The 26,725-nt window shown below is 44.6% G+C and overlaps 1 protein-coding gene across 2 annotated transcripts in view; it reads left to right on the top strand.

Moving 5' to 3' along the window:
* The window catches only part of ADAMTS7 (ADAM metallopeptidase with thrombospondin type 1 motif 7), a 92,458-nt gene that overhangs the window by 42,263 nt on the left and 23,470 nt on the right, over positions 1–26,725 (top strand). For both annotated transcript variants that reach the window (XM_033920053.1, XM_033920054.1), the window contains 10 exons: positions 5,733–5,877; positions 7,961–8,053; positions 8,442–8,587; positions 11,561–11,730; positions 12,321–12,454; positions 14,515–14,635; positions 21,385–21,629; positions 23,507–23,648; positions 24,395–24,521; positions 26,316–26,529. In XM_033920053.1, coding sequence (XP_033775944.1) covers positions 5,733–5,877; positions 7,961–8,053; positions 8,442–8,587; positions 11,561–11,730; positions 12,321–12,454; positions 14,515–14,635; positions 21,385–21,629; positions 23,507–23,648; positions 24,395–24,521; positions 26,316–26,529 — 1,537 coding nt within the window. The remainder of the gene's footprint in view (positions 1–5,732; positions 5,878–7,960; positions 8,054–8,441; positions 8,588–11,560; positions 11,731–12,320; positions 12,455–14,514; positions 14,636–21,384; positions 21,630–23,506; positions 23,649–24,394; positions 24,522–26,315; positions 26,530–26,725) is intronic.

Raw genomic sequence — 26,725 nt, forward strand, 5'->3', positions numbered from 1 at the left:
CTGGCTTTCTTTCACCATTACTGGAACCTCTACACTGGGACTCCCTAAATATCCTGTTTCAATAGTATCCTTCAAGGATACCTCATATTGAACCATCCGCTCCTGGGTGACTGTCGGTTTTCCCCCACATCTCAGTTTAAAAGCTACTCTATCTCCTTTTTAAACCTTAGCGCCAGCAGCCTAGTTCCATTCCGGTTAAGGTGGAGTCCATTTTTTCGGAACAAGCTTCCCCTTTCTCAGAAGGTTGCCCAGTTCCTAACAAATCTAAATCCCTCATCCCTGCACCATCATTTCAACTATGTATTGAGAGTTCAGAATTCTGCCGGCCTTGTGGATCCTGCGCATGGAACTGGGAGCATTTCTGAAAATGCTACTCTGGAGGATGTGGATTTCAGCTTTCTACCTAAGAGCCTAAATTTGGTTCCAGAGCCTCCCTCCCATATTTTCCTATGTTGTTGGTACCTACGTGTACCATTACAGCCAGCTCCTCCCCAGTACTATCTAATATCCTATTTATGTGACACGTGAGATCCGCCACCTTTGCACCAAGCAGGCAAGAGACCATGCGATCCTCATGCCCACCAGCCACCCAGCTATCTACATGCCTAATGATCAAATAACAACTACAACAGCTGTCCTAACCCTTCCCTCTTGGGCAGAAGCCCCTGGAGACATATCCTCGGTACGGGAGGACAGGTCCTAGCTACAGGATTATTTCCTACTTCACCAGGATGATGCTCTTCTTCTAAGAGACCTCTTTCCTCCAAGGCAGCACAGGGGCTACCAGACTGGAGGTGGGACTTCTCTACAACATCCCTGTAGGTCTCCTCTATGTACTTCTCTGACTCCCTCAACTCCTCCAAGTCTGCTACTCTAGCTTCAAGGGAACATACTCATTCTCTGACAGCTAGGAGCTCTTTGCAGCGAGCACACACATATAACTTCTCATCAACTGGGAAAAAATCATACACGTGACACTCAGTGCAAAAGACTGGATAGAAACTCTCTTGCTGCTGAACTACTGTCTGCATCTTATTATTGAGCTGTTAATTAATTAATTAACCTTATTAAGCTACTAGGAATATATTAGACTAGTATAGAGAGCCTTAGGATTTTATTATATGCTTTATTTAGTGTTTGTTTCTTAGGGAAAAATGCTTGAGTACCTGAATAAATTAATGTAAACCGTTCTGAGCTCTCTTGGGAGAACGGTATAGAAAATTGAATAAATAAAAATAAATAAATAAAAAATAAATAAGATAGTCTTAGGGTTATATTGTATGCTTATTTTACTGTTTGATTCTTGTCCTAATTAGAATAAATTATAATAAATTAAGACTATAAGTAAAGAAATGAGCTAGGGGTGTATGGGAGAGGGGAGGGCAGGAGGGAGGGAATGGAGACTAAGCCAGACCCTGTTCTACCTGCCAGAAGCTATCTCTAGCAGAAGGTTCAAACCATTTACTCTAAGGGGTCCAGGCTCCTTCCAATCATTTAAAAAAACTTTAAAACCAACCCTGTTTGCTAATCATTTTGGATATCATTCCTATTAGTTTATGTTTGACTTACGATCTATCACTGTTTTCTCCTTCTTTTTTGATGTATTTTTAAATTATTGTTAACCGAGTCGAGCTCCTTTATTGGTGATGACCCAGTCTACAAATTCAATATTTAGTTTAGTTTAGTTCAAGCTTACAAAACTGTAGAACTATAAAAGACTATTATTCTATGGAGACTAGATGAGTAAAGTTTGCTCTTTTAAGATCTAAACTGTCTATAGAATGGAACCTACAATTGAGCTTTAACATAATGTATACTTACCCAAAGATATGTCTTCTACTCTTCTCCTCTCAGAAACAGAATGTCCTCTTCCTTCTTTCTCTCTTCTCAGAAAGAATGCTAACTTGGATGTTTCCTCTCTTTATATAGATATGATTTGTAGGGGACCACTCCAAACAGAAGCTAATTAACACCTAATTCAGGTCATCAGCACTGGTTTCTGTTCTTTATGGCAAGACAGATCTGACTTTCTGTTTGTTTTAAACAGAGAGTTTGAGCTCTGCTCCTAACTTTAAATCTTCTGTTTCAATTTAGGTTCTACATCTGGTAAAACCCTTCACTTTTTAAAACTATTGGAAAGGACTGTATACTCTATTATTAACTAGTTCTAAAATGTGCTTTTATTTGTTGTTTTTTTTTAATGGAGACTAAACCAGACCCTGCTTTGCCTGCCAGAAACTATCTCTAGCAGAAGGTTTAAGCTTACAAAACTATAGAACTATAAATGGCTGCTATTCTTGGCTCTGAAGCAAGCAGGAAGGGGGTCCTTTTTGGCTCAGGTATTTGGCATCTTTAGATGTTGCCTATACTTAAATCCAGGAATGCTGATGCTTCTTTTTGAGTTAGACCCACAGGTATTCTCAGTCTCTGGCTTGGATCCTACTCTCTCTTCTCTGACTCCTTTCACATCTCGATTCCAACTGTCTTCCCTTCTTCCCTCCCTCCCTCCCATCTTGAGCTCTTGAAATCCTTTCCTTTCATTATTCCTGGGCAAAGTTCCCAGGGTCTTTCCCCTCCCTTTCTCCTTCTGTCTGTTTTTCTCTTCTTGCTAGGTTTACTTTATTCTCTTGAGGTCTTGCGTGCACGTGTGTGAATAGTAAGGCCCACTGCTTACAGCAACTGTAAGGGTCTGCTTTGTTGGTGCTGTGCTGCCAGCCCCTGAAGCTTTCTGCCCTAGGTAATGCCTAGGTAGGGCTGGCTCTGCCCCTCCTGGGCGATCTTTTATTTATTTGGATTTGATTCAGGCCTTTTTGTTTAGTTGTAGCTCAAAGGCGGGTTACACTCAGGTACAGGAGATATTTCCCTGTCCATGGAGGGCTCACATTCTGAGTTTCTACTTGAGGTAAGAGAGGGTTAAATGATATGCCCAAAGTTACAAGGTATAGGTATAAATCCACTAAGTTTACCTAGTTCTCAGCTCTTAGTTCTAATCATTAAGCCGTTCCTCTACTCTTTAAATCTCTTCCTCATCTTCTTTCTGGGCATCTTTTCCTTGCTCCTTGCTTTTGTCCTTCTTTTAACATTAATCTCTTCCCTCCCTCCTTGTCTTAGCTCCTGCTGTCTTTTTTCTCCCTGTCTCCTTGGTTCATCTCTTGGTGCTCTTTTCCTCCCTCCCTAGGCTAGCTCCTGGTATTTTTCCCTCTCTTTCTTTTATTGAGTCTTACTGTCTCGTCTTTTTACTTTCACCATCTCTCCATCACTCAGATTTTACACTTTTATTTTTCTTCTTCCTTGGCTCATCTCCTGATGTTTATTCCCTCTCTCCCTCATCTGCTGGTGTCTCTTTGTTCCCTCCTTCCTTAGCTGAGCTCCTGGTGTCTTTCACTGGAGAGAGAGAGCCTTTGGTTTGCACAAACAGCAAGACTGAGCCAGAATCATTTGTGCAGGCTTATGTCTGGATTCCTCAGTTGTTTAACATTTCCCTCCTCTTATGTCGTTGCTCTCTAAAAAGGTTAGGAAAACAAGGAATGAAAGAAAAGGAAAACAATGATGCTTCCAGGACTTCCCTGGAACAAGAACACAAGAACAGCCAGAGTGGGTCAGAGCCTTGGCCCCTCAGCCCAGGCTGATTCTGAAAGCAGCAAGTAATGAGGGGCTTATTGAGTACATGTAAAATCCAGTTTAAGGATGCACTGGGACATATTTTCCTAATCTATATAGATTTAATCATCTCTGTTTAATGCATTCATGTGTGGCCACCGGGTGGTCCAAGAAGTAGTCATTTATTATGTCTAGGAATTTGATCTTCCTTGCACTTCCTGATGTAACATTTATCCACTCAATATTGGGGTAATTGAAATCAATTAAGCCAAAATATATTTTAAAAAATCAAGTATTAGAGCAACAATATCCAGCAAGGTGAGGAAAACCAACCCTAATTTGAATAGAAAAATAGTGGAGGAAAATCCTCCTTTTCAACAAAAGCAAAATCCACTAACAATTTATAGACCAAACTCAAACTCTATCATAGGCAAAAACAGCTAACTGGTTTGTTTTAAATCTACTTAAGACGCAATTGTTTGTAGACACCTTTTTCTAGCCAATATTTTTTTGTGTGTTAATTGCAGAATTAATCATGACTCTTTGAACAAGTTTTTGGTATTATTTTATGGATATGTTTCCTGAGGATTATTTGTTTGTTTGTTTAATTATGTTTTTTACAATTTTATGTATGTAAATCATGTAAACCGTTTAGTTTTAAATGGTATAGAAATTTAAAAATTAAATACTACTTAGTAGCTTCATTGCATGCCCCCTAGTCCTAGTAATTTTGGAAAGAGTGAACAAGCGATTCATATCTACCCTTTCCACTCCACTCATTATTTTATAGACTTCTATCATATCATACCTGAGCCATCTCTTCTCCAAGCTGAAGAGCCCTAGCCATTTTAGCCTTTCCTCATAGTGAAGGTATCCCAAACCTTTTATCATTTCCGTCACCCTTCTCTGTACCTTTTCTAATTCCGCTATATCTTTTTTGAGATACGGCTACCTGAACTGCACACAGTATTGAGCTGAGGGTTTCAACGTATTCTCAACAATGACACCTAGATCCTGTTCCTGGGGCAATTATTCCTAACACAGAACCCAGCATCGCATAGCCATAGTTCGAGTTCCTCTTTCCCACATGCATCACTTTGTACTTGCTCACATTAAGCGCTATCTGCCATTTTGATGCTCAGTCTCACAAGGTCCTCTTGCAATTTTTCACAAACCTCTTTCAATTTAACAACTTTGAACAATGTTGTGTCATCAGCAAATATAATTATCTCACTAGTTATTACCATCTCTAGATCATTGATAAATATGTTAAAAAGCAGAAGTTCCAGCACAGATCCCCGAGGAACCCCACTATTTACCCTTCTCCATTGAGAATCTTGATAATTTAAACCTACTCTCTCTTTTCTTTCAACCAGTTCTTAATCCATAATAGGACATTACCTCCTATCCCATGACTTTCTAATTTCCTCAGAAGTCTTCCATGAGGTACTTTGTCAAATGCCTTTTTAAAATCCAAATATACAATATCAACCGGCTTTCCTTTATCTACCTTCGCACCAGACAGGCAAGTGACCAGGTGATCCTCACATCGACCAGCCACAAAGCTGCCTATTGATCAAATCACCAATTACAACAGCAGTCCTAACTCTTTCCCCCTGGAGACACATCTTTGGTGCAAGGTTTTCTCTGTGTCTTTCTCCTCTTTCCTGTTGTATGACTTTGAGGTAGGAGCTGTCTGTATGTTTCTTCCCCCACTCCCCTCCACGTGTGACTCGGGATCTATATGTTGGGGTAGGGGTTGCCTGTATGACTCTGATGGTTTTCTTTCTGTGTGGTGGGGGCTGTATGTCTCTGTCCCTCCTCCCAACATGTGACTCAAAGTGGATCTCTTTGCTGAGGTAGGTGTTGTCTATCTCTCATTTCCCTCTCATTTGAAGGTTCTCTGCATGTGTGGTGAGAAGGGAGCTAACTGTATGTACCCCTCACCCCATCTATCTGTGTCTTTTTCCCCATTACTGTTGCATGATTCTGATGGTTCTCTGTGTGTGGTGAAGTGACAGGTGTCTCTCTCCCCCCCCTCCCCAGTGTGTGACACTGCTTGGCTCTCTCTGGTGGGGTAGGGGCTGTGTTTGGGATGTCTTTGCTCAGACCTGGTTGCTTTGTCTTTTCAGCCGTGGATGGGGGCTGTGTCTGGATGACCCTCCTGCTAAGGAAAGGGTGCACTTCCCTTCGGTTCCTCCAGGAGTGCTCTATGATGTTGGACATCAGTGCCGACTTCAGTACGGGGCTTATTCCACTTTCTGTGAAGATATTGATGTAAGATTCTTTTCAAAAACATGAGCATCCAAGGTAGTTGCGTGGCCTCCACTGAGTGAGGATAGGGTCCCTCTGATCACATAGCAGACACTGAGGGGAACCTAAGAATAGCCTTATTGGGTCAAACCAATGGTCCATCAAGCCCAGTAGTCACTAGTTCTCAAAACTTACCGGGCCTCTAACGATGTTTGCTAAACCTGTTCCAGCCGGTTTAGCATGCATGAATTTTAGCAGCCAGTTATCAAAACGGCTCACCGCAGTCTTTTCCGAGCTTTCTAGCAGTCTCCGACTCTACCATGCAAATGTAGCACAACGAGGTAATTAATATTAAAATAAGTACGCCGGCCAATTCTCTATCATCACCAGGTGATTCCCTAATCTCGTTGTAGTACATTTTTGGGTAAATTTTTCCAGCAGGGTCTGAACTGTTGTACTGTTACTTTCCTATCAGTGCCTGAGTGCTGATTGGCTCAGGCACTGACAGGAAAGTAAGATTTGATAGCTCAGAACCCCCCCCCAACAAATAAAAATAAAAAGAGAGACCTCCAAATCAAAGATCAGCAGGAGGGATGCCTACTCTCTCCTGCCGCCGCCATCAAAGAACCACCCCAAAACACCCCCCTCCAGCAAAAGGAGAGATGCCTACTCCTTCCTGCTACTGCCATGTCAAACAACATGCCCATTCCCTTCTGCTACCACCAGTGTCCCCGATGACCCCCCTGCCCCCTACCTTCATCAGGAAAGCCAGCTAGAGGGATACATACTCCCTCTAGGTGGCAGGCCCACATCTTCAAAATGACGGGCCTTCCCCTTCCTTGATGCTTCCTGGGATGTACCAGGGAAGGGCCTAAGGCTCTGATTGACCCAGGCACCTGTATGGCGGTGGCGGGAGGGAGTGGACATCCCTCCTGCTGCCGGGGGGGGGGGGTTGTTTGATGGTGGCAGCAGAAGGGAGTTGGCATCCCTCCTTTGGATATTCATTTTGGTGTCTTTTTTTTTACTTGTGGATGTATTATGCACATGTGCCAATTGCTAGCACCAGCGACTCATCCCATGCAAATGTAGTGACCCTCTGTGAACCTCATTGGCATGCATAGTTTTTTAAGAATGACTCATCCTTTTGAAATTGTTACAATAGTAGCTGTGATACCAGCCCATCGGATTTTACCGCAAACACTGAGTGAGATGGGGATGCTACCTGCACAGAGCAGCAAGTATAACTCTAGCTAAAGTACACAGAGAGGTATTAGGTAGGGAGGTAACCTGTTCAGAGTTAACAGTATAGACTCTCTTGGGGCATGGGACTTCTTGGCGAACAGCATAGACTTTCATGGGCTCTTCAAGAACAAACTCAGACAACAGCAGCATATTCTGGGGCTTATAGCCATGCTTTTTGGGTGGAAGGTAGGGGTTGAGGCTCCCTGCTCACCAGCATAAACTGTAGGAGATTGCTTTTTGTATGTCTTTTGCAGGGTCAGAGCTGGGGTGGGGTAGGGTTCCATATTTTCCCTTTGGGATACAAAGCATGTAACCTTCTGTTTGCCCACACAACAAGGCAATGAGAAAAAACGCAGGGACTGGAAGAAAAGGCAGCAAAATGCAGAAGCTAAAATCAATGGGGTAAATTCTCAGAAACCTGGTGAGGTATATGGAGAATTTATCAGAATGTCTTTTGCAGCTTTTCAACTGTAGACACTGAGTATGGCAATAGAGCTGTATGTATGTAAAAGGGGCTTTTAGAAGATTCCCCCAGGCAGGGTGAGAAGCAGGTGTGTAAATGAGTCATTGCACTTGTGTATGTTATAAAACGTGCACATTCACTGTCTTACCATGAAAGCCTGTGTGGAAGTCGTTGTAATGTGAAAGCAGCAAAAACCTTATCAAACTACCCCTAAATGCATACAGTTTGGCCATTGCATGACTGGGGCTAAAATTTAAATGGCATCCATTGTGGGAAATAGGAAACAAATGAGTATTTTTAAATATCAATGTTGGTAGAATCTCCAGGAAAGTACTGGTGAAGTGAATGCAGTAAGATTATCATAAATGTGCTCAGATATCCTGTTACTTTCTTCTTCTCTAGAATGTCTGTAACACACTGTGGTGCAGTGTTGGAACCACTTGTCACTCCAAGCTAGATGCAGCGGTTGACGGCACGAAGTGTGGTGACGGCAAGGTGCAGTCAGTCTTGTGGATTTCATGTTCAGCAGTCTACACAGTAGAGTAGTGTCTGAGCTTCCTGTGTTCCATCCATGTATGTCACAAGTTACTGCTGTGCCAAATACTGTTCACCAAGGTTGGTGAATGCAGCAACTGGAAAGCTTTTTAGTGTTGTTGGACAACCAGCACACAGACCTATTAAAAGAAGCCCTCTTAGGGTTCCCATAGGTGGATATACTGCAAGAAATGGGCAAGCAGGTGACTGCTGGTGGTGGGGTTTCTGTGCCTTCTATTGAAGCCCATTTGGGTGCGCAGACAAGTCTGAAAGGGAACAGGACAGCCAAAGCAAGCTGTTCAGCTGGGCTTCCCCAGCCGCTCTGAATTTGTTCTCTCTTTTCCTTTAGTGGTGCTTTGATGGGGAGTGTGTACCTGTCAATTTCCAGCCTGGGCCCATCCATGGAGCTTGGGGAGGCTGGAGTTCCTGGTCCAGGTGCTCTCGGTCCTGTGGTGCTGGGGTGCAGAATTCCGAGCGCAAGTGCAGGAATCCCACGTAAGTCATAGGGAGGATGATTGCCAGTTGCTTGTGTACCTAATTATTTTATAATCCTGCCTGCCATGGCTCTGTATATTTCAGGTCACCTTTGAACCCTCTTGCAAGATTCAGAGTTCTGTATCTTAAAAGCATAAGGCCCAGTATCCTGGCATCAGTTCCAGAAGAGTAAAACAGATGTTGTGTTGCTTATCCTAGAAATAAGCAGTGGATTTTCCCAAATGCACCTTAATAATGGCTTATGGACTCTTCTTTTAGGAACTTGTCCAAATCATTTTTAAACTCTACTGTATTAACTGCTTTTACCACATTCACTGGCAGTTCATTCCAGAGTTTAATTACACATTGAATAAAGAAATATTTTCTCTGATTTATTTTAAATTTACTACTTAGTAGCTTTGTTGCATAGTTTTGGAAAGAGTAAACAAGTGATTCAGGTCTACCTGTTCCTCTCAGCTGTCTTTTGTCTAAGCTGAAGAGCCCTGGCTGCTTTAGTATTTCCTCATAGGGAAGTCACACCATCCCTTTTATCATTTTCATTGCCATTCTCTGTAGCTTTTCTCTATCTAAGAAGAGCCATCTTGGGTCAGACTAATGGTCCATCTAGCCTGCGTCAACAGTGGGCAACCCAGGCCCAAGTACCTGGCAGAAATCCAAATAGTAGCAACATTCCATGCTACCGATCCCAGGGCAAGTAGTAGCTTCCCTCATGTCTGCCTCAAGAGAGGACCATGGACTTTTCCTCCAGGAATTTGGCCAAAGCTTTTGTAAACCCAGATATGCTAACTGCTGTTACCTCTGCTGACGAATTCCAAAGCTTAACTAATAGTTGACTAAAAAAGTATTTCCTTCAGTTTGTTTTAAAAGTATTACCAGATGTAACTTCCTCTAATCTCAGTTCTTTTGAGATGCAGTGACCAGTACTGCCCGCAATATTTGAGATGTGGTTTTTAATACGCTCAGTTTTCTTTTATTTTCCTAATAATGCCTAACATTTTATTTGCTTTCTTAGCTGCTGCTGTTGCTGCGCACTGAGCAGAGAGTTTCAACGTATCAGCAATGACAACACCCTGCAGGGTGCTTGGCCCTGAACAGTTTTTTAAAAAGAACAAGTACAAAAGGGAGGGACAGCATTTGTGGTGGGAAAAGTTCATCTAAACAGAGTTGTTTTTTTGTCCAAAAGAGAACCAATACATTTAGGGGGCATTTCTCTGTAGCTATCCTTACGTTGGGCACCAGGATGATGCGAATTAAACTTTGTGCTTAATTTTAGGGGTGAGCACTTACGCTATCTCAAAGGCTGGTGTAAATGCTCACACCCAATTCTAGTAGTCTATAAATCTGCACAATCCGCCAATGCCACTACTACTACTATTTATCATTTCTATAACCCTGAAAGGTGTATGCACTGCTGAGAAGGTCCCAGCTCAGAGGAGCTTATAATTAGAGAATGATACGGGGACAAATTTTTCCTCGTCCTCGCAATTTCCCTGTCCCATCCCCGAAAGTTTTGTTGCTGTTCCTGCCCCATTCTGTAAGCTCTGCCTTAACCACACAAGCCTTGAACTCTTATGATTTTAAAGTGTTTGAGGCTTTTGCAGATGAGGACGGAGCTCGCCAGAATGGGATGGGAAAAATTTGTCCCCGTATCATTCTCTACTTACAATCTAATTAGGACACACAGACAGAACAAAAGGGACAGATAGTGTTGGGGAGTTTCTTGCAGAGAGAATAATAAGATAGACATAGTTAATATGGTGAGTGGGAATTAGGAGTTGGAAGCAGCCTTGAAAAAGTGGGCTTTTAGCTTGGATTTGAATATTGCTAGAGACAGTCTGTTCCAGGTGTACAGCGGTCGGGGTCTAAAGCTGACAGTGGAGGAAAAGGGTATGGATGAGAAGGACTTACCTCTCTCGGTCCATGCCTCCTTGCTGTTGGATGCCAAGGATTTTGTGTGCACAAGATGTAGAATCCCAGCTAAGAGCAGTTAACGTAATTCCAATTATAATGGTAGTTAATGCCAATTAACAGCTAATTATTATATTACGTTCCATTTCCTCTAATACTTGTTCTATAAATTTGCTCACTAAGTCCAACCTTAGATCACTAGGTGGATTGCTCCTCCCCCCTCCTGCCAATTTTTTTTTAAGTTCAAGGGGGGGAGAGTTCCTGGCACAAGTTTTTTTTAGTACATTGTGTGTGTGTGTTACACATGCACATCTGTGCCCAATAAAAAAAATCCTTCTCTTCCTGCCCCAAACAGCTGAGCGGCTGGAGGCTACTTCAGGTCTTCCCCTGCCACTCAGCTGTTTGAGGCTTCCCCTTCTGGCTCTGCGCATGTGTCAGTCGCTTTCTCCAACAACTGATCAGACAGGATTATGGCATGCCGTTTTCAAATCGGATAATTTACCAGCACCAGAGCGACCCACAGGATTTTAATGGTGATTTTAGAGCATCCGGCTCTGAGATTCTGTCCTGATTTAAGTCACTAAAGAGTAATGAGCTTTCTCATTCCAGCTTCCAGTCAGTGGAGAGAGCATTATTTATTTATAAAATTTCTAAATCACTTGAACCAAAGCGGTTTTCATATAAAACATTCATAATATTTCATCAGACACTACATTGCACAAACAGTCACAATCTAATCTAATATATTCCACTTAAAATCAACACTAAAAATATCTACACACCAAATAATTAAGCATAACTCTAGGTAAATTACAAAGATTCAACATCCTTAAAAATCTCTGCTAAATCATTTTTTTGTGCAATTTCATAAAAAGGCATCAACAAATAATTGTGTTTTTATCATCTTTTTAAATTGCAGACAATCAGTACAAATCCTCAGTGAGTATATCTCACTGTGTTAGTTGAAGTTGAGGTATAATATCTTTCTCCGTAAATAGATAAATGGGTTTTCTCAGTATGGTAGTTGCTGATTTCAAGGTTTCTTTTCTTTCTCTGATTTGCTAGACCCAAGTATGGAGGTAAATATTGTTTGGGAGAACGTCAGCGTTACCGTCTATGTAACACAGAACGCTGTGCCTCTGAACAGCCTTCCTTCCGCCAGCTGCAGTGCTCACGGTTTGATGCTCTGCCCTACAAAGGAAAGCTTCGCACATGGATCCCTGTGCCCAGCACAAGTATGTTCTCTTTGCATACCTACTAGGCTTCCTGGCGCTTCCTGGAAGAAAGAGGAAATGCTGCAGCAGGTGAAGGCTGGTGCATCTTTCCTGAAAGGAGGCACCACCAAGATTGATGGAGAGGAGCTGTCACCTCACTCAGCTCAACCCAAAGGGTCTTTTCTGGACTGTTTCTGCCTCTTTCATGCAGGGAAAAAAACAGGACTTGATCATCTTTCAGGTTGTCCTGGGTGAGATGGCAGCTCTGCTAAATAAGTGTGATTAAGGGGGGAAAGACCCTGCAGGAACTGCACACATCAGTCTACTGACACCTTCTCCCCCTCCATATCTCTTTCTCTCCAAAGCAATGCATGCTGATCCTTCCCAATTCCAGTGTGCAAATGATGGTTGGAAGCACTTCTCTCCTGTGCTTCCACAGCCTAGTGTGCTCCCTGTCACACCAGTCGGTTGGGAGAGGAGACAGAATCAGTCTTTTCTGTAGACCCTTGTAGTTGTGCTCTCATGGTTCCGAGAAGCAGGGAAATCTCCTGTTAGTATCCTCTGTTCACTGCCTCTCCCTTTTTTCATTCCTGTACCTTGCATCTTTGCAGTAAACCCTTGTGAGCTAAACTGCCGTCCAGAGCAAGAATACTTTTCCGAGAAGCTGCTAGATGCAGTTGTGGATGGAACGCCATGTTATGAAGGCAGTACCAGCCGTGATATCTGTATCAATGGGATATGTAAGGTACTACTTCCTCACTGGATTTAGTTCTCCTGTTAGATGGGGACAGTAGGGCTCTGTTGAGCTGAAGCACCAGGAGGGAGGGATGGAAGCTAGATGCTGGTGCAATGGCACCTCGTTCGGCTACTAGAGTAGTCCTGAGGGCTTGTCATAGAAGAATTACTCAGATCTGCTGCCCAGGAAAGAGCAGTAGAAAAAAAGGAAATATTGAGGTTAAGAGCAGGGCGTCCATCTGCTCTAAGTCACAGTCTTAATAGAGGGTGAATTCTGAAGCTAAGGAGCCAGCCAGCAGAAGGTATAAGCATGAGATTAGTCAGCATCTCCCTAATTCCTAGCTTGACTGGGGAGGACAAACCATAGCACTGGAAGGAATCAGCCAAACTTGGCCAAGCTGAGCACAGTTTTTGAGCACTCTACTTCTATTGTTAATAAAAAAAACTTTTTGGGACTTTTCACTGGATTATCTGGTCTCTTTTTGGTTTCCTCCTACCCACTGCTAGTCTGGCCTTTGTGGACCAGTGCCAGATTAATGGCTAGGCAAAGTAGGCACATGCCTCAGGCCCAGTGCACCACCCACCCAGATTAGGCTCAGACCCACCTGGCAGTGGTGCACCTTGATAGCATTGGTTCCTGCACTGGAGGTGAACCAGCATGGTCCTACATCCCTCTTTACAAGCTGACCCGGAAGCCTCACCTGTTTCTCTGCTTGGTCAGGAAGCAGCAGAGGGGAGGCTTCCAGGTCAGTGGCAGGTAGTGTGTGGGGACCCATACAACTTGAAAAGTGGGATAAAGGACCACACTGGTTCACCTCCAGCACAGGAGCCAATGCTTGAAGAGGACCTTGAAGAGATGAAGATGTATGGGAGGGAAGGAGAGATGCTGCAGTGGGGTGGGGGGAGAGAGAAGGAGAATTGCTGGATGTTGGGTGGAGGGGAGGAATTGCTGCATTTCTCCCAGGGAAATGCAGCAAAGTGGTGGAGGAGATAGAAATATACTGCATGGAGTGAGGAGGGGATGAGGAGTAAGAGAGGGAAAAATTATTGGACAGAGGGATGGAGGAGAGGAGAGAGAGTGCATGGGGAGAGGGATATGATGGTGGAGGGGCAGAGAGATGTTGGACCCAGGGCACAAGAGAGGGAGTGAGTTGGAGGAAATGTTGGATATGAGGGTGAATGAGAGGGAAAGAGAGATACCTAGGAGGTAGAGGGAGATGTTGGATCCAAGAGCAGAAGGGCATGATGGAGAGATGCTGGACAATGGGAGTAAGGCCAGGAGAATGCTGGACCATGGGGTAGAGGGCATGAGAGGAGAGAGAAGGGACAGGGAAATAAGAGGCTGATGATGGGAAGAGGAGAAAGAGGGAGCAGATGCGGGGGTAGAAGGAGGAAGACTTGGGAATGATGGAACTATGTGTGAGAGGCCAGAAGGGGAGAGGAAAGGGTAGCAAGGAAATGAATAAGAGGATGGTGATTACAGAGGGTAGAACTATGGTGTTGTGAGTAGATTATATATTTTATTTTAAATAGTCAAGTGTAAATACAAGCAGTACTGTCAAAGAATACAGAGAAATCACAATATGATATACAATCAACCAGGGTTCTAACTTTTATCCCAAACTCCCCCCCCCTCCGAACTCTACACAGGTTAGTGCCTCCAACTTATGGAAATAATTTCCAAGAGTGTTACAAGAGTTGCCATACTGGGACAGACTGAAGGTCCATGAAGCCCAGTATCCTGTTTTCCAACAGTGGCCAAGCCAGGTCCCAAGTACCCAGCTAGATCCCAAGTAGCAAAACAGATTCTTTGCTGCTTATCCTAAGAATAAGCAGTGGATTTCTTTAACGCATCTCAATAATGGCCTATGGATTTCTCTTTTAGGAAATTATCCAAACCTTTTTAAAACCATGCTAAGCTAACCACATTCTCTGGCAATGAATTCCAGAGTTTACATGTTGAGTAAAGAAATAATTTCTCCAGATTATTTTAAATTATTTTGTACACTTCCCCCCCCCCCCAGACTTTCTGTCCAAGAACTGACTATGGTTTGTTGGGCTGTATTGCAGAATGTTGGCTGTGACTATGAGATTGATTCCAACGCAGTGGAGGACCGCTGCGGTGTGTGTCACGGCAATGGCTCCACCTGTCAGACTGTGAAGAAGACATTTGAGGAAAGTGAAGGGCTCGGTAAGAGGATTTCTGTTTCCCCAAACAGTCTGCAGTTCTCAAATGGTCTGAACTGGGACAAAGCCCCCACTTACTTTTCAGCCACTAGCTTTGCACCATGTTTTAAGACTGGACACTTTCACCTTTTGTGTGGATAGGATTTTTCTCAAAAGCATGAGTGTAGATTTGAAAATATAAGGACTGATATTCGGAGCTGTTTACAGAAACAGTAGGGGTGTGGACTACATAAGTGGAATTAGTTTTTAAGTTGTGGACCTTACAAATACAGCTTTCATTAGGATAATTTCCAGCAACAGCATTTAAATTAGCAAGATATTGAGACACACTGGACTGGAATATTTCTATTGCATTTTGTGATTTCTGTTGTTGTTGGGGGGGGGGGGAGACAGGGATGGGAGTGGAACTGGGCTGAATGTTGGTACTCACTGCTTATTGTTGTACACTACGTTGCTGTTTGATGTTTATTTTTTGAAAACTTAATTTAAAAAATTGGAAAAAAAAAACTAGCAAGATATAAACAGGATGGAGTCAGTCCAGAGGAAGGAAAATGGTCGGTGGTCTTAAGAACATAAGAATTGCCGCTGCTGGGTCAGACCAGTGGTCCATTGTGTCCAGCAGTCCGCTCACGTGGCGGCCCTTAGGTCAAAGACCAGTGCCCTATTTGAGTCTAGCCTTATCTGCGTACGTTCTGGTTCAGCAGGAACTTGTCTAACCTTGTCTTGAATCCCTGGAGGGTGCTTTCCCCTATAACAGCCTCCGGAAGAGCGTTCAAGTTTTCTACCACTCTGGGTGAAGAACTTCCTTACGTTTGTACGGAATCTTTTCCCTTTTAACTTTAGAGAGTGCCCTCTCGTTCTCTCCACCTTGGAGAGGGTGAACAATCTCTCTTTCTCTACTAAGTCTATTCCCTTCATTATCTTGAATGTTTCGATCATGTCCCCTCTCAGTCTCCTCTTTTCAAGGGACAAGAGGCCCAGTTTCTCTAGCCTCTCATTGTACAGCAACTCCTCCAGTCCCTTAACCATTTTTGTTGCTCTTCTCTGGACCCTCTCGAGTAGTACTATGTCCTTTTTCATGTACGGCAACCAGTGTTGGATGCAATATTCCAGGTGGGGGCGCACCATGGCCCGGTATAGCAGCATGATAACCTTCTTTGATCTGTTTGTGATCCCCTTCTTAATCATTCCTAGCATTCTGTTTATGGGGACAGACTTAAAGATCTCAATCTGTATACTTTGGAGGAAAGGCGGGAGAGGGGAGATATGATAGAGATGGGTTGGTTTTTTTTCCAAAATATATTTTATTAATTTTGCATACAAAAACAATACAAAGCTCAAGGTAGCATAGTGTACAACACAATGAAATTGTTCCTAAAACTCTTCCAAATTTCACTACGTTACCCATCCCCCACCCAATGATAGAGATGTTTAAATACCTACATGGTGTAAATGCATATGAGTCAAGTCTCTTTCATTTGAAAGAAGCTCTGGAATTAGAGGGCATAGAATGAAGTTGAGGTGATAGGCTTAGGAGTAATCTAAGGAAATACTTTTTTACAGAAAGAGTGGTAGATGCATTGTACAGTCTCCCGGAAGAAGTGGTGGAGACAGACTATGTCTGAATTCAAGAAAATGTGGAATACACAAGTGGGATCTCTTAGGGAGAGGAGGAGATTGCGGATGGGCCATTTGGCCTTTATCTGCAATTATATTTTTAAGTTTCTATATACGTAAAAGTTTTTTTGAATTTGAGGAAGAGCTGGAGGCATGATGGGGACTAGACTCAAAATTATATGCTGAACAGTGAAATTTAGCTATTCTGGGGCTGATGCAGAAGAGCCCACATGCTTAGCATATGGCTTCTACTTCAAAATTAACTCCAAAATATTCCATGGCAATGCAGTAAGCATTGAGCGTGCAAATTACTGCTGTTAAAAATGTACAAATTAGCCATAGCTCATTGCCAAAATTTCTCCCTTCCTGTTGATGCATGAGTGGAAATTGGCTCATGCTCTGTCAGAAAGGGGGTCATTTAATTAAAAACATCACTGTGTCTGCTTTAGCTTCTTCCCATTGTAGTCTCACAGCCTCCTTCCTCAACTTGACTGAACTCAACTCTCTCCATGACCAGGTAGTTCTCAGCAATCTCTCAGTTACCCCGGTGTGACTTGACCTGACACCCCCCTCCCATCTCCTTGACAAGGTAACTCTAGGCAATCCCTAAGTTTTTACAATATGACCTAACCTCCCCCCCCCCCCCGCCCTGGCAAGGTAGCTCTTAACTATCTCTCCCTTGGGAAGCCTGTTTGGGGCAGGTTGGTTGAAGAGAAGAGGGGCCATTACACACTAGTGCTGCCCAATTCAGGAAAAAAAATTTCGATTCAATTCAATTTTCCTTCCCAATTGGGTGTTTTTTTCAAACATCCTGGTGGGTTTATTTTATAGCCTCTTCACCCCCTTTGCCTTCTCCTAACCACACTGGCTCTGTGGTGTAAATAAAATAAACAAACAAAAAAGACTTTTCCTCTTTCTGTTAAATCCTAGCTCACGTTTGCGGTCTAACACCAGCTCTGGCAGGATACACATTTCAAATCTGACATATTGTAATCACAAAACAGAAAATAAAATTAGTTTTTTTACCTTTTGTTGTCTGGTCATTTTTCAGATCTTGTTGGTCCCAGGCTCTGGTTGTCTTCTGATAACTTGCTTGCCAGGGTCCCCTTCTTTCTTCTTTCTCCGTGCTAACCATTCATCTGCCATCTCTGTCTTCCCCTTTCCCTCCCCCGGTCTGGCATCTTTCCTTTTTTTTCATCTCCCTCCCCAGATCCACCTTTTCTTAACTACCCTTTATCCAGCATCTCTCCCTCCTTCCCCACCACCCCAGGGTCCACCATCTCTCCCTTTCTTTTCCCAACTACCCTCCTACCCAGTATCTCTATCCCCCCCTCCACAGTACACTATCCCTTGTGTCCAACTTCTCTCCCTTTCTGTTCCTTTCCTCCCTAAATCCCATTGTCCATCTTCTCTCTCCCTCGCCTCTATTTTTAGACAAGTTTCAAGACCCATTATTTCTTCCCCCCCAAAGTCTGGCATATGCACGTCTCTTTAAACCCCCCCTTCCCTCCCTCCCTCCGTGTACTTCTACACTAGGGCCCCCCTCCCCTGAAGGTCTGTCCCCCCTGAAGGCCTGAACTTCCTCTTAAAGGCCTGCACCCCACCCCGAAGGCCTTTCCCCCCACACCTGAAGGCCTGTCCCCCCCCTTAAAGGCTTGTCCCCCCGAAGGCCTATGCCACCATCCCTGGCTTGTCCACCCTTTGAAGGCCTGTCCTCCCCTTGAAGGCTTGTCCCCCCCTTAAAGGCCTGTCCCCCCTGAAGGCCTGTGCCACCATCCCTGGCCTGTCCCCTCTTTGAAGGCCTGTCCCCCCCTTAAAGGCCTGCACTCTCCCAAGGCCTGTCCCCTTGAAGGCTTGTCCCACCCCCCACTCCGAAAGACTGCACATCCCCCCTGGGAAGGCCTCCGTGTTCCCCCTGGCCTCCCCGCACCGTTTACCTTATAGGTACAGCCTGCAGAGAAGATCGCGGTTTTAGCGTCTTTGCAAACTGCTTTGAGCTGTTTCCTCTGCTGCGGTCCCACCCCTCCTCTGACGTCAGAGGCAGGATCGCGGCGGAGGAAACAGCTCAAAGCAGTTTGCAAAGACGCTATAACCGTGATCTTCTCTGCAGGCTACACCTATAAGGTAAATGGTGCCAGGAGGCCAGGGTGGGAAACCGGACACCAGGGGATGGGGAACCGGACAGCAGCACTTCCCGACTGACCTTCCCTCCTCGCCCTCTAAAGCAGGTGTGGTAGAGGCCGGCCAGCAAGAGCAGCGCTGGCGCTCCTGCTTTAGGGGGCGAGGGGGGAGGGTCCAAATCAGGAAGCTAATTTTTTGTTTGTTTGTTTTAAATCGATTCGAATCGATTCACCCGAAGTGAATCGGTGAACCGATTCGAATTGTGAATCGGGCAGCACTATTACACACCCCTTCTCTCAACCACTACTACTATTAGTATTTATCATTTCTATAGCACTGAAAGGCATACATTTTATTACATATTACTGAGCAGGGACCGTCTATTACATTTAATATGTACAGCTTACAATCTAATTTGGACAGACAGACAGGACGTATAAGGTTGGGGAGTTTCTTGTAGAGAGAATGATAGGATGGATATATGTATCTTAGGCTGAGTGGTAGTTAGGTGCTGAAAAAATGGGGTTTTAGGTGGTAGAGACGGAGCCTGACGTAATGACTGAGAAAGTTTGTTCCAGGCATACGGTGCAGCCAGATAGAAGGGACGGAGTCTGGAGTTGGCAGTGGAGGAGAAGGGTACGGATAGGAAGGACTTTCCCGATGAACCAAGTTTTCAGGGTTGGGGGGAGCTAGTCTTATTTTTGTCGGCACTAAATGCACCTGATAGCATTTTCTTTTTTTGAGCATGCTGTGGGATTTTTAATGACCAAATTTAATTGCATTTATGTTAAATCTGTTTTATTAAATTTTAAATAAAATTGAACAAATAACATTACATAGTCTCACCTGACCTTAGCATGTGGGGTTTTGACTCATATAACCCCACCCTTACGGTTATAAAAATATCAATCATTTCCCTCAACATCCTCCCCTCTCCCAACCAGGAATGCCTAAATATTATGTCCAGTGCAAAAAATTCAAATTTCACGTCATTTTGAACCATACTTTTGTCTCTATGTGGTAGAGATTGAATCTGTTTGCACTGGCAGTATTAGCAGCATCTCTTGCCTCCAGTAGCATCAGTCGAAGAACTTGGTTTCTCCAGTGCCAAAACCCTGGTGGGCTATATTGCAAACCCTGGTGCAACAATATTGCAAAATAAATTTGTGGGCTACAATGCACAGTTTCTGAAACAATAATCACCTTCCCCTCCCAGTAATTCCACAGTTTGTTGCCATGGAACTGGAAATGTTGATACCCAGTAATCTACTCAAGATCTTCAACCAAAATTGTTGTATTTGTGGGCATGACCAAAGTGTTCAACATCTACATAAGAGACTTGGCAGAAGGGCTCCGAGGTAAAATAACATTATTCGCTGATGACGCCAAACTAAGCAATGTAGTGGCCAAGAATACAACAGACAAAAATTCAATGCCCGACAACATGATGCACGACCTACTACTACTGGAGCACTGGTCTAGGTCCTGGCAACTCAGCTTCAATGCCAAAAAATGCAAAGTCATGCACCTGGGCAGCCAAAATCCATGCAAGACTTACACCCTAAATGGCGAGATCCTAACAAGAACTGAAACAGAACGTGACTTAGGGGTGATCGTCAGTGAGGACATGAAGGCTGCCAATCAAGTGGAGCAAGCTTCCTCCAAAGCAAGGCAAATCATAGGTTGCATACGCAGGAGTTTCGTCAGCCGTAAGCCTGAAGTCATTATGCCATTGTATAGATCCATGGTGAGACCACACCTGGAGTACTGTGTGCAATTTTGGAGGCCGCATTACCGAAAAGATGTGCTGAGACTAGAGTCGGTCCAGAGAATGGCCACCCGGATGATCGCGGGTCTCAAGGATCTCCCGTACGAGGAAAGGCTGGATAAGTTACAGCTCTACTCACTCGAGGAACGCAGAGAGAGGGGAGACATGATCGAGACGTTCAAGTATCTCACGGGTCACATCGAAGTGGAAGAAGATATTTTCCTTCTCAAGGGTCCCACGGCAACCAGAGGGCACCCGTGGAAAATCAGGGGAGGGAAACTGCACAGTGACACCAGGAAATTCTTTTTCACTGAAAGAGTGGTTGACCGCTGGAACAATCTTCCACTTCAGGTCACTGAGGCCAGCAGCGTGCCTGATTTTAAGGCCAAATGGGATAGACACGTGGGATCTATTCACTGAGTTAGGTGGGGAAGGGTCATTGCGGTGGGCAGACTAGATGGGCCGTGGCCCTTATCTGCCGTCTATTTCTATGTTTCTAAGATACAGACAGTATCACATAGCCTGTCCTGAGTGGTAGACTTGTATTTAAGTAAAATAAGCCCTAGAAATAATCCTATAAGTACATTCACGTCAAGTAGACCCCTGCACCACCCCCGGGATATGAGTCAGAGCTTGGCAGATGTCAGTCGCCCTCAGGTTCATTCCCAGTTCCTCATTCTACTTAATTGCCAAAAGGTCAAATGATTTGACTGGCAGTACGAGTGTCCCATATTGCTTTGTGTAGGTGTGAACGTTGCTATCATTTGGGTTTCTGCCAGGTACTGGATTGGTCACTTCGGAAACAGGATACCGGGCTAGATGGACCCTTGGTCTGACCCAGGATGGCTCTTCTTATGCTCTTAGGTAAATAGATATACAAAAAGCAATTCTGTAACTGATCACATATAGTTCACATGCAGCTTGTGCATATAGGTCCACTATGTGTTATTCTATAAGGGCACACATAAGTGCTAGATGTTGTAAGGCATAGTTAGAGCATTTGTGGATCTGCCACTTATGTGCACAAATTACAGATTACTGTAAGTTACATGTGTTGCGTGCCAGACTTAGATCCAGGTGTAGGTGGGCATGTCTGCATTCAAGCGTGCCAACGTGGGTTCATGCTAGCATTCTATCTGTAATGGAATCCAGGTGCTTTGAAGGGGGAGCCTAGTTAAAGAATTTTAGAAATGCTACTGTGTATCCATGTTGTTGTGGTGCCTTTGACTTTGGGATGGTCTCTCTAGGATATGTAGATATTGGGTTGATTCCAGCTGGTGCCCGTGAGATTCGCATCGAAGAGATGGCAGAAGCTGAGAACTTCCTTGCCTTGCGAAGTGAGGATCCTGACAAGTATTTCCTAAATGGTGGCTGGACCATCCAGTGGAATGGGAATTACCCCGTGGCAGGAACCACTTTCACTTACGAAAGAACAGGGAACTGGGAAAATCTGACAGCCCCAGGACCCACGATAGAGCCCGTCTGGATTCAGGTATGCTTTTTCTTCTACCCAGATGCTCTGTTCTTTCCATCCCCTTTCCAAAAGTGATGCTATATCATAGAGCCCATCAAACCTCATCTGTGTCTCATCTACTGCACACAAAAACAGTCAACGGACATCATCAGAGTAACTGTAAAGGGATTCCCTCTGACTGCTTCCCCCCATCAGTGCAGAAGCAGAAAACTCTAGAAGGTTTCTGAGCATGTGCAGGAGTTCCTTCCCAGCTTAGCCTCATGGAAGAATTTCTCTGACTGACAACTGTGTGAACCACATGAGAAGTCTGGAAAGAGGAGATTTTCACATGAATAGGACTGCTGCATTTAGTTTCAGCGTGCTTAACCTGTGGAAGTGGACATGTTCCTGGAGGCTGAGTTGGAACTGTATGCATACTTTTGAATTTTCAAAACTATGCTCACGGTTTTACTGGAAAATGTATCTGCATAAATTAATAGGAGTAAAGATTTGTAGGGATAATTTTCAAAGACAATGTATGCACATATTTGTACTTTGAAAAATGTGCAGTGTCCGTGAAGTGTGCATACTTTCCACCAAAGCTGGAAGTTGTAAAATGACCCCCTTAGGCTAATTACTCTGAAAGGATAATATCATAAAGATTGTGGGCAGAGTGCAGGCATAACTTCTGTAGCTTTCCTGAGGCAATTAAGCACCTTCATGTCACCAACTGCCTTAGGCCATCCTATTCTTTTACGAGCTTCCCTTGCTGGCTCTGTACATGTGTGAGAGTCGCTTTCAAAATGAATGATCAAATAGGATTACGGCATTTGCATGGGAAGCCATTTGAAATTGGCCAAAACATCGGCCCACAGCAACCTGCACTGTCTTAACGACCGTTTTTAGTGCATCCAGCCCTCAGCAGCTGGATTTGCTTCAGAAGGAGCTCTCTTCCCTTTGCAGGCCACTGCAGTCAAGTCTATTCCACACAGGAAAAAGAGAATGGGGTTTTCCAAGTGCTTCCTGGTCCTCAAAATGACAGGAGGATTCCATCTCAGCCTAGACCTAAGGGCCCTGAATAGATACCTGGCCAAAGGAAAGTTGATGATGGTTCCTTGGACATCTTAATCTCCACGCTTTCTTGAATTCAGATAGTCTTTGTCTCCATAATTTATGCGGCCACTATCAGTATAAGTTCTGGCTCTCCTCCAAATCCACTCTACTTTGGATGGATACATTTGTCAATATAGCAACATGCAAACAGAATTTATCAATATAGATGCCCAATAAATGTAAAAAGGAACTCAGTTAGGTGGTCAGGTACCAACTAGAAAAGATGGGTGGGAGGGTACAATCTACACTGCCTAATTAAGGTTTCCTGCATTTAGCCGGTGCCCTGGGATCTGTTGACAGGATGTCCTGTGGAGCTGAAGACGATCCTGATTCCTAGCTACAGTTTTCATCCGCTGCTCTTCCCTGTCCGAAATGAAGGTTTTGGGGTCTTTTTGTAGTCAGTTTTGTAGAATGAATCATAACCCAGAACTCCAGCTTCCTAACCAGGAAACCACTGCAACCACAACATTAACATAATATTACACCGCAGTGCGGGAAGCTGAAGGAAGAGCTAGTTCAGTTCATGTAACAGCTTTAACCCTTCAGTCCTAGTTGACACCAAGAAAAGTCTCCAGACTGCCAAGAATGTATTTCTTTAGTTATTGAGATTCAGTTCACAGCATTCCAGGCACAGTAAGAACTGCAGAACATCCCAGAAGACAGGATGACACTTTTAAGGTATCTTCAAAATTTGCAAAGGGAAGATAAAGCTACAGGGGAGATAAAGCTAGAAGGGTCACACCGGATTCCAATGTCATCACATTTCACTGTGGATAATATGGGATTCTCTGCTTTATTCTAAGCTGCTGTTCCAGGAGACCAATCCTGGGGTGCGATACCAGTACACAGTCCAGCGGCACTTGGACCACGAGAATGAGCTTGATTCTTCTGACTTTTCCTGGCGCTTTGGATCATGGACCTCCTGCACTGTGACCTGTGGCATGGGTAAGGGGCTTCTCAATATGTCATAAAGCTGTGGTGAGGATTGCACAGAGAGCACTGAGAGCCTATCTTGGAGTTCACCTACAATAAGGATACTGCACACACAGCACCTGACACGAGGGACTCCCGCGGCGAGGACACTGCACACACAGCACCTGACACGAGGGACTCCCGCGGCGAGGACACTGCACACACAGCACCTGACACGAGGGACTCTCACGGCGAGGACACTGCACACACAGCACCTGACACGAGGGACTCCCGCGGCGAGGACACTGCACACACAGCACCTGACACGAGGGACTCCCGCGGCGAGGACACTGCACATACAGCACCTGACACGAGGGACTCTCGCGACGAGGACACTGCACACACAGCACCTGACACGAGGGACTCCCGCGGCGAGGACACTGCACACACAGCACCTGACACGAGGGACTCCCGCGGCGAGGACACTGCACACACAGCACCTGACACGAGGGACTCCCGCGGCGAGGACACTGCACACATAGCACCTGACACGAGGGACTCCTGCGGCGAGGACACTGCACACACAACACCTGACACGAGGGACTCCTGCGGCGAGGACACTGCACACACAGCACCTAACATGAGGGACTCCCGCAGTGAGGACACTGCAATACACTTGGGTTCACTTTTGGGAGGTGATCTTTAGGGCTTACTCATGTTAGCTGATGAGGAGAGGCTAGGATAGGCTGTCAGCTGTTTTCTTTGCTTCTCTTCTGCAGGTGTTCAGAGGCAGATTGTCTACTGTGTAGAAAGACTTGCTGGGATAGTAGAAGAGCGATACTGTGACTCTCTGATCCGACCAGATGACATACAACGTATATGCAATGAGGAGCCCTGTCCAGCCAGGTACAGTGTTGTGAACTACATATCATTCTCTCTTCTTATTCGTTTTACTTGCTAAGTTTCTCTGGGAGATGTTCTCCCCTCTCCCCCTCGATAAGCAAAACCTGTATTCAGATGATAGGAATGTGCCACATACTGGACACAGTCTGTAGAAGTCCATCTGGCATCAGCCACATTGCCCTAGTGCTGGAGTCGCCATCTGTCTTGCCACATTTGGGACAAAGACTGTCGAAGTCCACGCAGCATCAGCTTTGCTTCCCCTCTGCTGGGGCTGCATTTAAGCATCACTCCTGTGCATGAGAAACAAAATGATAGTTCTTGATCTGATGATTACTGTCCTCTTTTTATTCTGGGATCCTATGCATTTTTGAACTGTCACTGTTTTTGCCTCCACCACCTCTACAGGGAGGACATTCCAGGCATTCACCACCACCTCTGTGAAAAAGTATTTCCTGGCATTACACCTAAGTCCACCACCCCACAACCTCATATTATGTCCTCTAGTTTTACTGCTTGTCCGTTTCTGTATCATTCTCCTGTCCCTTCTTTCCTCTAGGGCAGGAGTAGGCTGTTCCAGTCCTCGAGAGCCACAAGCGGGTCAGGTTTTCAGGAGATGAATTTGCATGCACTGCCTCCTTGAGATGCAAATCTATCTCATGTGTATTTATTATAGATATCCTGAAATCCTGACCTGTCTGTGGCTCTCGAGGACTGGAATTGCCTACCCCTGCTCTAGGGTATACATATTCAGGTATTCAAGACTCTTCTCATACATCTCTCAGCGCAATCCTGATATCATTTTTGTAACCTTCCTCTGGACCACTTCAAGTCTTCTCACATCTTTAGCAAGATACAGCCTCCAAGTGGGGCCTCACCAGTGACTTGTATAGGGGCACTAGCTCCTTCCTTTTTCTGCTATTTCCTCTGGCTGTAGCCACCACTTTGTCACATTTTTTTGCAGTCTTGAGGTCCCACACAGCTCTGCTATGGGTCCCTGTCCCCATCACCCAGCCTCTCTTCCCTTTACAGCTCTTTCAGCATTGCCTCTACTAAACAGTGACCCCTTTTCATTCCCTTTACCCCCTTCTTGCTCCCAATACCTCTGTCTTTTTTTTTTTTTTAACCTTAACTGCAATAGATAATACTTTGGTAACATAGGTAAAATTGTCATGCCAATAAAATTATCTGACTCTGTCTGTTCCTTTTGTCAGTGTCAGTCTGCTGTACTTGCCTTCCCTAAAGCAAAGATTGCAGGGGGAGGCAGAACAGTACCTAGGATAATAATAATAATAACTTTATTCTTCTATACCGCCATAGTCGTGAGACTTCTAGGCGGTTTACATTGAAGAGAGCTGGACAGTCAGTGAGTTACAATATGCAGAAATAACAGAAATACAGTATGCAGAATAAATTATTGTCTTATACGCAGGAGTGGACATGTTTGAAATATTAGAAACTGATTTAGAGGATTGAGTAGATACTTTTTAGGTGATATTTCTGTCGAATAAGGCAGTTTTTATGGCTTTTCTAAATGCGTCATAAGTCAGTCTTGCTCCATTAATGTAGTTGTCTAACCAGTGTTGTTGTTTGTTTCTTCTTGTGTTTTCCTGGAACTCTGCAGCATAGAACTTGCTGCCTCAGAAAATAGTGGGTATGTTCAAGCACCCACAGAGCTGGCACAAGCTCTGTGAGCTTGTCTGTGAGCGTGTCTTTGAGCTTAAACGCCTAAACTTGGACTCTTTGCTCTGCTCTGATCCCCTAGCCTCTTCTCCTGAATTTTTCTTTTCACTTGTTTAGGTGGTGGGTTGGAGAATGGCAACCCTGCTCTGCATCCTGTGGTGACACGGGCCTTATGAAGAGGGCAATGCTCTGCATTCAGAGCGTACGACTGGATGAGCAGCGAGCCTTGCAGCCTGCAGACTGTCAACACATCCCACAGCCTGACACCAGTGAGTCCTGCAACCGCCACATCTCCTGTCCTGTGGCATGGACAACCGGGATATGGTCAGAGGTGAGAAACCTAAAAAGGACAAAGGTCTCTTTCTCTTTCCCCTACTGCAGACTTGGGACATGAGGTATGTGAAACCCCCTCCCTTCCCCTGCCACCCTCCCAAAAGTCAGAAAATTAGAACTGGAGGAATTTTTACCCCAGGCTTGAAACATGAGGTATATGAGAGCTAGAGGATTCTCCCTCCCCCTCAGTTGCA

Source organism: Geotrypetes seraphini, chromosome 14 (assembly GCF_902459505.1).
Source record: "Geotrypetes seraphini chromosome 14, aGeoSer1.1, whole genome shotgun sequence".
Lineage (NCBI taxonomy): Eukaryota > Metazoa > Chordata > Amphibia > Gymnophiona > Dermophiidae > Geotrypetes > Geotrypetes seraphini.